Here is a 12,755-nt window from a genome sequence, read left to right as displayed (position 1 = left end):
CCTATGGTGACGGACTCCTTTTCTAACCATGCCTAACAAGCCTATGGTGACGGACTCCTTTTCTAACCATGCTAACAAGCCTATGGTGACGGACTCCTTTTCTACCATGCTAACAAGCCTATGGTGACGGACTCCTTTTCTAACCATGCTAACAAGCCTATGGTGACGGACTCCTTCCTTTCTAACCATGCTACAAGCCTATGGTGACGGACTCCTTTTCTACCATGCTAACAAGCCTATGGTGACGGACTCCTTTTCAACCATGCTAACAAGCCTATGGTGACGGACTCCTTTCTAACCATGCTAACAAGCCTATGGTGACGGACTCCTTTTCTAACATGCTAACAAGCCTATGGTGACGGACTCCTTTCTACCATGCTAACAAGCCTATGGTGAGGACTCCTTTCTAAATCCATAGCTACAAGCCTATGGTGACGGACTCCTTTTCTAACCATGTTAACAACCTATGGTGACGGACTCCTTTTCTAACCATGCTACACAAGCCTATGGTGACGCTCCTTTTTTAACATGCTAACAAGCTATTGGTGACGGACTCCTTTTCTAACCATGCTAACAAGCTATTGGTGACGGACTCCTTTTCTAACCATGCTAACACAGCCTATGGTGACGGACTCCTTTTCTAACCATGCTAACAAGCCTATGTGACGGACTCCTTTTCTAAACATGCTAACAAGCCTTGGTGACGACTCCTTTCTAACCATGCTAAAAGGCTATGTGACGGACTCCTTTTCTAACCATGCTAACAAGCCTATGGTGACGGACTCCTTTTCTAACCATGCTAACAAGCCTATGTGACGGACTCCTTTTCTCATGCTAACAAAGCCTATGGTGACGGACTCCTTTTCTAACCATGCTAACAAGCCTATGGTGACGGACTCCTTTTAACATTAGCACTGCTAACCATGTATCTACGCGCAAGCACATGGTGCGGATCTTTTCTAACCATGCTAACAAGCCTATGGTGACGGACTCCTCCTTTCTAACACTCTACATGCTTAACAAGCCTATGGTGACGGACTCCTTTTCTAACCTGCTAACAAGCCTATTGGTGACGGACTCCTTTTCTAACCATGCTAACAGCCTATGGTGACGACTCCTTTTCTAACCATGCTAACAAGCCTATGGTGACGGACTCCTTTTCTAACCATGCTACAAGCCTATGGTGACGGACTCCTTTTCTAACCATGCTAACAAGCCTATGGTGACGACTCCTTTTCTAACCATGCTAACAAGCCTATGGTGACGGACTCCTTTTCTAACCATGCTAACAAGCCTATGGTGACGGACTCCTTTTCTAACCATGCTAACAAGCCTATGGTGACGGACTCCTTTTATAACCATGCTAACAAGCCTATGGTGACGGACTCCTTTTCTAACCATGCTAACAAGCCTATGGTGACGGACTCCTTTTTCTAACCATGCTAACAAGCCTATGGTGACGGACTTTTTCTAACCATGCTAACAAGCCTATGGTGACGGACTCCTTTTCTAACCATGCTAACAAGCCTATGGTGACGGACTCCTTTTCTAACCATGCTAACAGCCTATGGTGACGGACTCCTTTTCTAACCATGCTAACAAGCCTATGGTGACGGACTCCTTTTCTAACCATGCTAACAAGCCTATGGGTGACGGACTCCTTTTCTAACCATGCTAACAAGCCTATGGTGACGGACTCCTTTTCTAACCTGCTACCAAGCCTATGGTGACGGACTCCTTTTCTAACCATGCTAACAAGCCTATGGTGACGGACTCCTTTTCTAACCATGCTAACAAGCCTATTGGTGACGGACTCCTTTTCTAACCATGCTAACAAACCTATGGTGACGGACCCTTTTCTAACATGCTAACAAGCCTATGGTGACGGACTCCTTTTCTAACCATGCTAACAAGCCTATGGTGACGGACTCCTTTTCTAACCATGCTAACAAGCCTATGGTCGGACTCCTTTTCTAACCATGCTAACAAGCCTATGGTGACGGACTCCTTTTCTAACCATGCTAACAAGCCTATGGTGACGGACTCCTTTCTAACCATGCTAACAGCATGGTGACGGACTCCTTTTCTAACCATGCAACAAGCCTATGGTGACGGACTCCTTTCTAACCATGCTAACAAAGCCTATGGTGACGGACTCCTTTTCACCATGCTAACAAGCCTATGGTGACGGACTCCTTTTCTAACATTGCTAACAAGCCTATGGTGAGACTCCTTTTCTAACCATGCTAACAAACCTATGTGACGATCACTTTTCATAACCATGCTAACAAGCCTATGGTGACGGACTCCTTTTCTAACCATGCTAACAAGCCTATGGTGACGGACTCCTTTTCTAACCATGCTAACAAGTCTTTGGTGACGGACTCCTTTTCTAACCATGCTAACAAGCCTATGGTGACGGACTCGCTCCCCCCCAGGCCGACAGTCCCATGTCTTTAAGAACTGGGAAGAAAGCCCAGTGCTACTCTTAACCTCACGGCCATGTTTCCAAACACCAGCCCAAGTGGCCAACCAGCCAGCCATACAGCCAACCAGTCAGTCAGCCAGCCAGGCCACAGTCTTATCCCTGTTAAACTAAATACACGGCCACAGTGTCGAGGCCCGAGCAGAGATGAAAAGGGGCCGATTTTCTGTTTGAGAGCCGGGATTATTAAGTCGTTGGTTAGAAGAGTGGCGGGGAGYGAAGGGAGGATGCATCTGGTTCTGGGTAAGGCTACGAGGGGGAAAAGAGGAGTGGACACACTAAGCATTAGCTAGCGGTTAACCAAGAGCTAATGAGGGAAAAATATAAAGATTGAGCTCAGATGAAACTGTTTAGCGTACGGCCGTATTCTGTGTCCTCGTTGCGTTTCAAGGAAAGATGACTATGGTAATTACACATGGGGGTTAATGCAAACCAAAGGGGGGTAGTAGGGGGACCGTTTCTGATCAGTGTGTGTACGTTTCTGCCTTTGWAAATGGACTCCACTTTTAAAGTCTGGATGTCTGTTCTTAAYCATGTATTGGCAACATGCCCATCCACACCTTTTGACACAGCACATTTTTCTGGGACWCGCAACTGACCCRAGCCTCTAGTTTTGTCACGTAACAAAAAAAAAAGGATCCTCCTGCCGAGGTTTGGGACTGGGACTCCTCTGATCCCATCCATCCCTCCCCCAGCATACCTACCCCCTCCCCCCCAAGCCCTGGTGTAAATCCTGTGAAATGAGAGGCCTCCGGTCCCCTCTCTGGTGCAACTCCCTGGTGTGTAAATCCCGGGTCAACACAGGATCAGAGACTCTCGTACCGCAGGAAGAGAAAGAACGAAAGAATGAAGAGAAGAGAAAAGGGAGAGTGGGAACGAGGGCCATGGCGAAGCGCCGTCCAAGTCAAATCAGCACCATGTGTCCCTCCAGAGCAATATTATCCCAGAAATGAACTTTATTGAGGCAACAAAGCGTTTTGGAACTCTGCAAAAACAGAGGGCTTGGCCAAGGACTGAGGCCTGGGAGGAGAAGAGTGCAGGGGCCCCTCAGGGGATCAATGAGAAGAGGGGGGGGGGCGGGGCCCCTGGGTTCGTGTACAGTGGCCCCCACTGCAGCGCTGCAGCCTGACAGGCTAATGGCCTATTACTGACTGAGATGTGGTCAGCAATCCCAGAGAGGAAACAGAGATGGGCGCAGCAACCTCTGACCTGACCACAGGGGTTAGGAGAGAGGAAGAGGGGGAGTGACAGAGAGAGGAATAAGGAGGGTGGGAGATGGAGTGAAAGGTAGATTGATGTAGAGAGAGGTGGAGGATGGGTGAGAGAGAGAGAGCAGGGAAGAGGGAACGCAGCCAAAAGCAAGGGAAACTATTTGTATGACATGTGGATGGCCCTTGCAGCCACGGTCAATGTGTAATAAAGTGCAGRTCTGCTCTGAATCATGGCGGGAGAGTTAGTGGGGTGGCAACTACTGAGTGAGGTAACAAACCACAGGAAAGCCCAGTGGAAGGGGTGTGTCAGCCCCCCTTTTACAGTGTTCAGTTTGAACAAGAGACAGGAGGGGAGGAGAAGGGTAAGAGGAGGGGGGGGGTGAAACGACATCACAACACTGTGATCTTTACTGGGATGATGAATGTTTAGAGGGGAAAGGAGGGGGTGGGGGCAGCTGGTTCTGGTTAGGACCCTGGAAATGAGATTAAAGGGAAATCTCCAAACAGATTGAATTGTATTTGCCATAATTGCTGAGAACAGCTTATTCAGAGCAGACCGCAAATAAAAGAGTCATAAAACCAAGGGAGTGGGGGGGGGGGGGGGGGTATGCCATGTGAAACCAGTCTGCCTTGGCTCTTACAGCAATCAAGCCCAAGTCTTGTATCAGTTAAAAGGTGCGTGTGTGGCAGGGTACAGATGGATAAGGTTGTAATAAAAAGGCAGCTCTAACTTGGAAGACATTCTACAGTGTGTACTATACTAACATCAGGCCATTTTACACTGAAGCCCTTAGATCTGACTATATTCAGACATACAACTTCTAAACCATCCATATTGTACTGGACCAACCTGAGGCTTCAGTTATTGTTGAGGTTTTTTATTTTTTACAGGGACAGTGCACATTAATCAACGTTTCAGTAAAAGTGACGGTTTTAGCCAGCCGGCTAATTTTCAACCGCAGTCCCTGGCAGTTATTAAAAACAATTACAATATAGACAATCATTGAGCAGGAGCACACACAGAGCAACATAGGACAAGCAAGACATGGCATACAAACAGAGCAACATAGGACAAGCAAGACGTAGCATACAGACAGAGCAACATAGAACAAAAAGAAGCAAGACAAAATTCATAAAAGCAACAGTGTTTCCACACCTCACAAGCTACAGATAACAGACAACATGGAAAGCGGCAATACACAGCTAGGGATTATGTTCACAAATCTGATTGACCTTTAGCCATGTCTTCATGCATTTTGTGAAAGTGTGGTTATGTGGTGCAGTTATGTGTGTCTGATGGCAGTGTATACCAGACATGGGAAGCTCTCACAGAGAAAGCGGATTTACTAAAGGTGCTTTTCCTTAAGGGAACTATACAGTCACCTCTCATGGCAGACCTTGTGGATCTGCTGCCATATGTTTGGGTTTTCTGCTTAACAAAAATACTGAGTGGAGCCAGGCCATTTAGGATCTGAATACAAGACATGTGTCGGTTTATTGCACAAGATTTTCCCAACTCAGGAGCTCATGCTTTCTGAGGATGTAACAGTGATGATGGCTATTGGGCTTCCTATAAAGCACTTTGAGAGCCTGTTTGTAGACAACTAAATAGGTTTTAATGTTGTACAGCAACCTTGGGCCCAACTAGTCAAGCAGTATGTTAAGTTGGGGAGTATCATAGATTTGAAGTACAGTTTGCTACCTCTGTATCAATTCGTATAAATCGGAAATTAGCTAGGTTGAATTTGGTTATTTGAATTACCTTTTTCACATGCTTCTTAAAAGAGCGGTTGGAATCAAGTATGATGCCAAGGTACTTAAAATCAGATACCACCTGGAGCTTCTCCCCTGACACATAGACATCTGGCTCAGTAGCATCTGTTGCCCTCTTTGTGAAGAACATGCAAACAGTTTTTTTCACATTGAGATGCAAACACGAGTCACTGAGCCACTTTGTAACCTGGACCATTACAGTAGTGAGTTATTGTGCAGTGTTGTGTTTGCTCTTTGCACATATATCACTGTATCATCTGCATACATTTGAACTTCAGACCCAGTACAGACAGAAGGCAGATCATTAATGTACAGGCTGAACAGGAGGGGCCCCAGTATTGACCCTTGGGGAACGCCACATCATAGCTAAGAGTGGGCGACAGCTCATTGCTCACTCTGACACACTGAGTTCTGCCTTCAAGGTATGATTTCATCCATCAAGGCATCGGGGGAAAAGTTGAACTTGGAATTAGGATCCCAGAGAAGCTAGACTTGTAACCTGTTTCAAAAAGGAAGGTTGTTCTCTAGTAAGATGTACTGTATCTCTCTTCACTTTGAAGAAAAACTAAACGTGGTAAAGAAGAGAATCAATCAGTCTAAGAGCTACAAGATAAAAGTGAGAGCTGTATGAGGCTCTTCTTCTCATTCCAGGGTTGATTGTGTTTAAAGTGAAACCACATGAACTGTACTGCTCCCACTCAGAGAGGGAAGAGGAGAAAGAGAGAGAGGGGAGAGAGGAGAGAGAGAGAGAGAGAGGGGAAGGAGGAAGAGAGAGAGAGAGAGAGAGAGAGAGGCGGAGAGAGAGATGAGAAAGAGAGGAGACAGGATGAGAGCGAGAGAGAGGATGAAGAGAAAGAGAGAGAGAGGGAGGATGAGAGAGAGAGAGAGAGAGGGATGAGATAGAGAGAGAGAGGGATGAGACAGGGAGAGAGGAGGAGAGAGGAGAGAGAGGATGAGAAGAGATTTAAGAAAAATATATATATAAAAAATCCTCAGCCCCTGGTGTCTCCACAATTCAGAGGTTAAATGGCTGCTCTTCGCAGATGACCTATGCTTGCTGTCACCCACAGCACATGGCCTACAGCAGAACCTGGACCTGCTAGTGCAGTACTGCCAGACCTGGGCCCTGGCAGTAAACCCCAAAAATACTAAAATAATGATTTTCCAGAGAAGATCCAGATCTCAYGGAATTAGACCAATGGCATTRTACGCCATTAAAAAATAKATTCTAATTGAAATACCTTTGGCTAAAACTAATTGAATGTGTCATTGAACCAATTGCACTTCATGGCAGCGAGGTGTGGGGTCCACTTGCAAAACAAGATTTCACCAAATGGGACAAACACCCCATTGAAACCCTGCATGCAGAGTTTTGTATGATTCTCCAGAGGAAAACTACCAACAACGCACGCAGGGCAGAATTAGGCACAAATAATAAAACCTCAAAAAAGAGCAATTAAGTTTTGGAAACTGACCCCATCTCATATCATTACCAAGCCCTGCAATGCCAAGAGCTGAGCAAAGAAAATAGTCCCCTCATCCAGCTGGTCGTGGGGCTGAGTTCACAAACCTGTTCTACTAACACAATGAAGCCTCAGGACCAGAACATCCAATCAATCGGGATAAACCAAATTACAACACAGTCAAAACAAAAGTACATTGCTTCTTGGGATAGAAAGAAAATGCAGTGCTATCTGTCCCTAAATGGACAACACACCGTGGCGAACTATTGGACCATGGTTACTGATCAGAACCTTAGAAAAACCTTGACAGTACAGGCTCAGTGAGCACAGCCTTGCCATTGAGAAGGGTAGACACAGGAAAACCTGGCTCCCTGACGAGGAAAGGCTGTGCAACCACTGCACAACAGCAAAACCTGAGACAGAGCTGCATTTCCTGACAAAATTTCAAAAACAAAAAACAATTAGAGAGTGTCATTTCCCCAATTTTGAAACCCTTATTGAAGGTTTCAAATACCTTTCTGATGAGAATAGGCTACCCATCCTGTTGGGGGAGGACGCAGAGAGCTGTGGGTTGGCAGCGCACTACATTGCTGGCTGCCATAAGATGAGGGACAGTGTCTGACAGACCAACCAACCTGCACATGTCCTCAATGCTTATGGTTATTTTGACCCTTGGTTATTGTTGTTACTGTTGTCCCGTTGACAATTTGGATTCTTATTATTTTAATATTGTAAATATCCAAAGTAAGCTTTGGCAATATATACATTGTTACATCATGCCAATAAAGCAAATTGAATGAGAGAGAGAATAAGAGAGATAGAGCCACTAGCAGTACCAGAGGAAACAGGGGACAAGATAGCATACTACCTATAACATGGTTAACTCACTCCTCTGTTACCCACCACACAGTTGGCTGATACCCACTATAGGGCCAACCCCAACTGCACTGTTGCTGGCTGATACCCACTATAGGGCCAACCCCAACTGCACTGTTGCTGGCTGATACCCTAATAGGGCAACCCAACTGGCACTGTTGCTGCTGATACCAACTTATACAGGCGAATTTGGAAAGTATTCAGACCTTGCTTTTTTCCCAATTTTGTTATGTTACAGCCTTATTCTAAAAATTACTTCAATCAGTTTCCCCCCTTCATCAATCTTACACACAATACTTCACGTCAATGACATCACAATACCCCATAATGACATCACAATACCCCATATGACAAAGCAAAAACAGGTTTTAGAAATGTATGTTCATTTATTATATTAATACTGAGCTCAGTGCATCCGTTTCCATTTGATTCATCTTTATGTTCTTCTACAAACTTGATTCGACGTCCGACACCTGTGGTAATTCAATATTGATTGGATCATGATTTGGAAAGGCAGACACCTGTCTATTATAGCCCACAGTTTACGAGTGCATGTCAGAGCAAAAAACCAAGCTAATGAGGTCGAAAGGAGCTGCCGTAGAGCTCCGAAGACAGGACTTGGGTCTGAGCAATCGGGGAAGGGCCTGATCAAGAGGAGGTGACAAAGAATCTGAATGTCACTATTGACAGAGCTCCAGAGTTCCTCTGTGGAGATGGAAGAACTTCCAGAAAAGACAACCATCTCTGCAGCACTCCACCAATCTAGGCCTTTATGTAGAGTGGCCAGACGGAAGCCGATCCTCAGTAAAAAGGCCACATAGCAGCACGCTTGGGTTTGGCCAAAAGGCCTAATGGACTCTCAGACCAGAGAAACAAGATTACTCAGGTCTCATGAAACCAAGAATTTGAACTCTTTGACCTGAATGGCCCAGTGTCATTTTCTGGAAGAACCTGGCACCATCCCTAAAGTGAAGCATGTGGTGGCAGCAATCATGCTGTGAGACGTTTTCAGTGAGAGGAACTGGAAACTAGTCGGATTGAGGAAAGATTAATGGAGAAAAGTATAGAGTCCTTGATGAAACTGCTCCATGAGCTCTCAGGGCACTCAGACTGGGCAAAGGTTCCCCTTCCAACAGAGACACACCTAGCACACAGCCAGACAACGCGGATGGCTTCGGACAAGTCTTCCAATGTCTTGAGTGACCCAGCCAGAGCCGGACTTGAACCGTCAAACGTTGGATTACTGGAGGGATCTAAAAAATAGTGTGCAGCGACAGCTCCCCATCCACAACCTGACAGAGCTTGAGATCTGCAGAGAGAAATGGGAGAAACTCCCAATACAGGAGTGCCAAGCTGGAGCGTCGTACCAAGAAGACTCAAAAGGCTGAAATTGCTGCCAGAAGGTGCTTCAACACCCGGTAAGGGTCTGATTACTTAGTAAATGTGATTGTTTATTTTAATAAATGACAAACAATTCTAAAAACCTGTTTTTGCTTGTCATATGGGGTACTTTGTGTGGATTGATGAGGGAAAAACAAACGATTTAATATCATTTTAAGAATAGGCTGTACGTAACAAATGTGGAAAAGTCAGGGTTTGAAAACTTTCCGAATTGCACTATATGGGCCAAACGTAGCGATCCCAATAAGGGCCGAAACCGTATGTGGGGGCTGATTCGCCACTATAGGGCCGACCCACACCCGTACTGTGGGGCTGATCCCACCTATAGGGCCGACCCACCCGTACTGTGGGCTGATTCCCACTAAGAGGCGACCCAAACCCTACTGTGGCTGAATCTCCATATAGGGCCGACCCAAACCCCTGTTGACCCTGCGACAACTAGGGGGGCTGATTCCACTATAGGCCGACCCCAAACCGTAATGTGGGGGCTGAATTCCCATTAGGCCGACCAAACCTGTAGCTGTGGGCTGATTCCCATCTATAAGGACCCCGACCCAAAGCCGTACTGTGGCTGCTCGAAATCAATTACATACATCACCAGGATATATTGGAAGCAATCGTATTGTTACGTTCATATTGTGTAGGAGGATAGGAAATCAACAAACATAGCTCTAATTAGGTACCTTTTTATTTATGTTTTTAACACTAATTCACAAAACAAAATCCTATTGCAAGAAGAAAAAAGAAAACAACCAAGTTCAACATAATGTCTCAATATAAAAAAATAACTGGATTCAACTTGTAGATGCTCTGTTTATTGGAGACGATGTATTCTCTAGTCCTCAAATTAAAAAGACAAAGAAAAAAAAGAACCTAATTTTAAATTAATCGTTTTATGTTCATTTCAAAATCACAATTATTCAAAATCACATTTTAGTAAGCTTGGTAATTATTTTATAGCAGGTATATATAGAGGATTTAGATGAAACTGATTCAATATATATTCTATATGCTTTGCAAAGCATGTTAGACAAAAGCTCACTGAGCTTTCTATTGTTACGCTAAGCAATACGTGTGTCCAAACCCGGAACTACTACGACATGTGGATACTTAGACCTCCTGCGTCAAAAGCAGTGCACTCATATAGTGAAATAACGTCGCATTTCAGACGCACCTTAGACTTCTCCATCCATATAAAATAGAGGATTTGGTAGTATCTAGAGAAATGACATTCTAACTGTTCCCTAAAGCAGGGTGTTGTCTGGACTTCTACTCCAGACCCCTGCTGAATTACTGTTTACCTCCTAACTAGTGTTATTAATCAAAGTAGTACAAGCATTGAAAACGATATCAGTGACAGGCACAAGAAGCTTGCTCCACTCTCAGAGACCACTAAACATGAACCACGAAAGACACACACAAAAACCTAGTCAAATGAATACTCAGCAGACTTGCCTGCCAATCTCCCCACTAAGAGGGCACTCTCCGCTCCAGCAAAAAACGAGAGACACTGCACCGCAACACTAGGACACGCCTAAGGCCCCTTATCCTAGAACCCCGTCCAAAACATCCCAGCTATGGTGTTTTTTTGCCGATCTGAAGGGGGACTGGATAGGGTAAAGCAATATGCAGAGTTCTCCAAGTCATCAACATGTAGGGTGCCTGATAGAGTCACGTCTTAAACCTAGTCTGTTCTTTCAGATCTGGACCACATAATGAGTAGGGTTAGTTATGGTAGGGTTAAGGTTTCGTCTAAGATTGGTACAGTGTTGTTGTTGCGAACACTCCTTGAGTCAAATCAGGAAGTGGCAGAGCCCACATTCACTTGTTTGGTGGACAATGGCTCTAAAGAGACTGCTTGAGGAGTGTCGATTCATGAAAAGAATCAAGATATACAGTTTGGACCTTCAGGGAAAACAGTCGCTGCGGCCCAATGGCCCAAGATGGAGGAGCCTGCTCCCAACCTGAATGAGTAGGTGACTTCAGGGTTCCTGTTTGAAATGACCAGGGCATTGGTTCTATCAATATAACCAAGAACCTCAAAAGATGAAAGACGAAAGACGGGGGGAGTCCCGATCGCCGCGGGGGAATGTGATCAGTTAACAGCGGACTTTGCTGGCTTTGTTTTCAGATCCGTTTCACTGCTGGCGACGTCAGGAGGATTTAAACTTAAGCATGGCCAATCCCCACCACACAAGCCCTATATACATGCTAACACTTACGAGTCCTAGAGGAGAACTTTACCTACATTCCATTTAAAAGAGTTTCTTTCAGAAGACTTGCAGCTAGGCATGAATATGCCCTGTTTCATGGAGCTTTGAACACAGTAGTCAAGGCAGAGAAAGGCCTGCATAGGCGTTCATTCATGCTCATGTTTCAATAGGCATTGTACACTTCTATGGTCACTTTCGCTACCAGATACCCACTTGAGTCCATTCCTATGCTAGTTTCATCCTAGCTAGGTACAACCCATCGTCTACCCTTACCCTCTCTTATCTAACCGTATGAGATCTAACTGTATAACTCCTATGTCCACCACAACACTGGTCCTTAGTTTCCCTGTTGAAAACACAGCAACCAATCTAGACATATAGGAGGAATTAATGTTTGAATACTAACATGGATCTTTCCCACACAACAGACACAACAGCAGAAATCTAGCAGGCAATCCACAACACACACTCACACTCGCCAGGGACCCAGCAGGGCCACAGCGGGGGTGCTCTGTAGCTGGGGCTGTGGAATGGTGGATTTGAGTCCAAGCGGGTGTTTTTGTTGATGCTGAAAAGGACTATTTTAGCAGACAAACTCCTCGTATCGTCATGCGAGCAATGATCTGCACAGGGCGGACTTGACGTCCTCATCTGTGGCCTGGAAACAACAACAGTTCTTTGAGATCATCCACTTGTCCCCGTATTTCACAGTTATGGCAGCAGTGTGCGGTAGCGGGCCCAGTCTTTACTGGGCGTCGGTCAGCCAAGTGTGGGCTATGGGCCAGTTTTACTGGTGTCGTCAGCAGTGATGGCTATAGGGCAGTCTTACTGGGTCGTCGGCAGTGTTTGGGCTATGGGGCCAGTCTTACTGGGGTCGTCAGCAGTGTGGGCTATGGGCCAGTCTATGCGGGTCGTCAGAGTGGGCTAATGGCCAGTCTGTACTGGTGGCGTCAGCAGTGTTTGGCTATGGCAGTCTTACTGTTGTCGTCAGCATGTTGGGCTATGGGCCAGATACTACTGGTGGTCATCCCTCAACATTTAGACGCTATTCGTATCAACACAAATTTATTTTCAAGATATATTGATTTGTCTTCCAGAGTTGTGGGCAAATAAAATGCAAGAGATGCAGGGAGCCTTGTGTGTTTATTTTACTTTACTAGAATGACTAAAGAGACACAACTCCTGAGCTGCACTGAGGAGATGAGTTCTATAATTGAAACCACCTCTCTGTGTTGACTCTCAGCATCTGTGGAGAAGAGGGGGGAGCAGGAGGGGGGACGAAGAGAGGAGGTACGGAGAGAGAGAGCGGAGGAGGGAGGAGGAGAGAGAGGAG

The 12,755-nt window shown here is 45.6% G+C and overlaps 1 protein-coding gene across 1 annotated transcript in view; it reads right to left on the bottom strand.

Moving 5' to 3' along the window:
* Window positions 1–12,029: 12,029 nt before the first annotated feature.
* Window positions 12,030–12,755, bottom strand: part of LOC112077874 (uveal autoantigen with coiled-coil domains and ankyrin repeats-like) — a 7,538-nt gene continuing 6,812 nt past the window's right edge. Inside the window, exons 3-4 of the mRNA XM_024144280.2 lie at window positions 12,580–12,669; window positions 12,030–12,080 (exon numbers count right to left, since the gene is read on the bottom strand). Of these exons, the coding sequence (XP_024000048.2) occupies window positions 12,030–12,080; window positions 12,580–12,669 (141 nt within the window). The remainder of the gene's footprint in view (window positions 12,081–12,579; window positions 12,670–12,755) is intronic.

The sequence above is a fragment of the Salvelinus sp. IW2-2015 genome, unplaced genomic scaffold (assembly GCF_002910315.2).
Source record: "Salvelinus sp. IW2-2015 unplaced genomic scaffold, ASM291031v2 Un_scaffold5006, whole genome shotgun sequence".
Taxonomy (NCBI): Eukaryota; Metazoa; Chordata; class Actinopteri; order Salmoniformes; family Salmonidae; genus Salvelinus; species Salvelinus sp. IW2-2015.
This window is presented reverse-complemented; position numbering and strand designations above follow the sequence as displayed.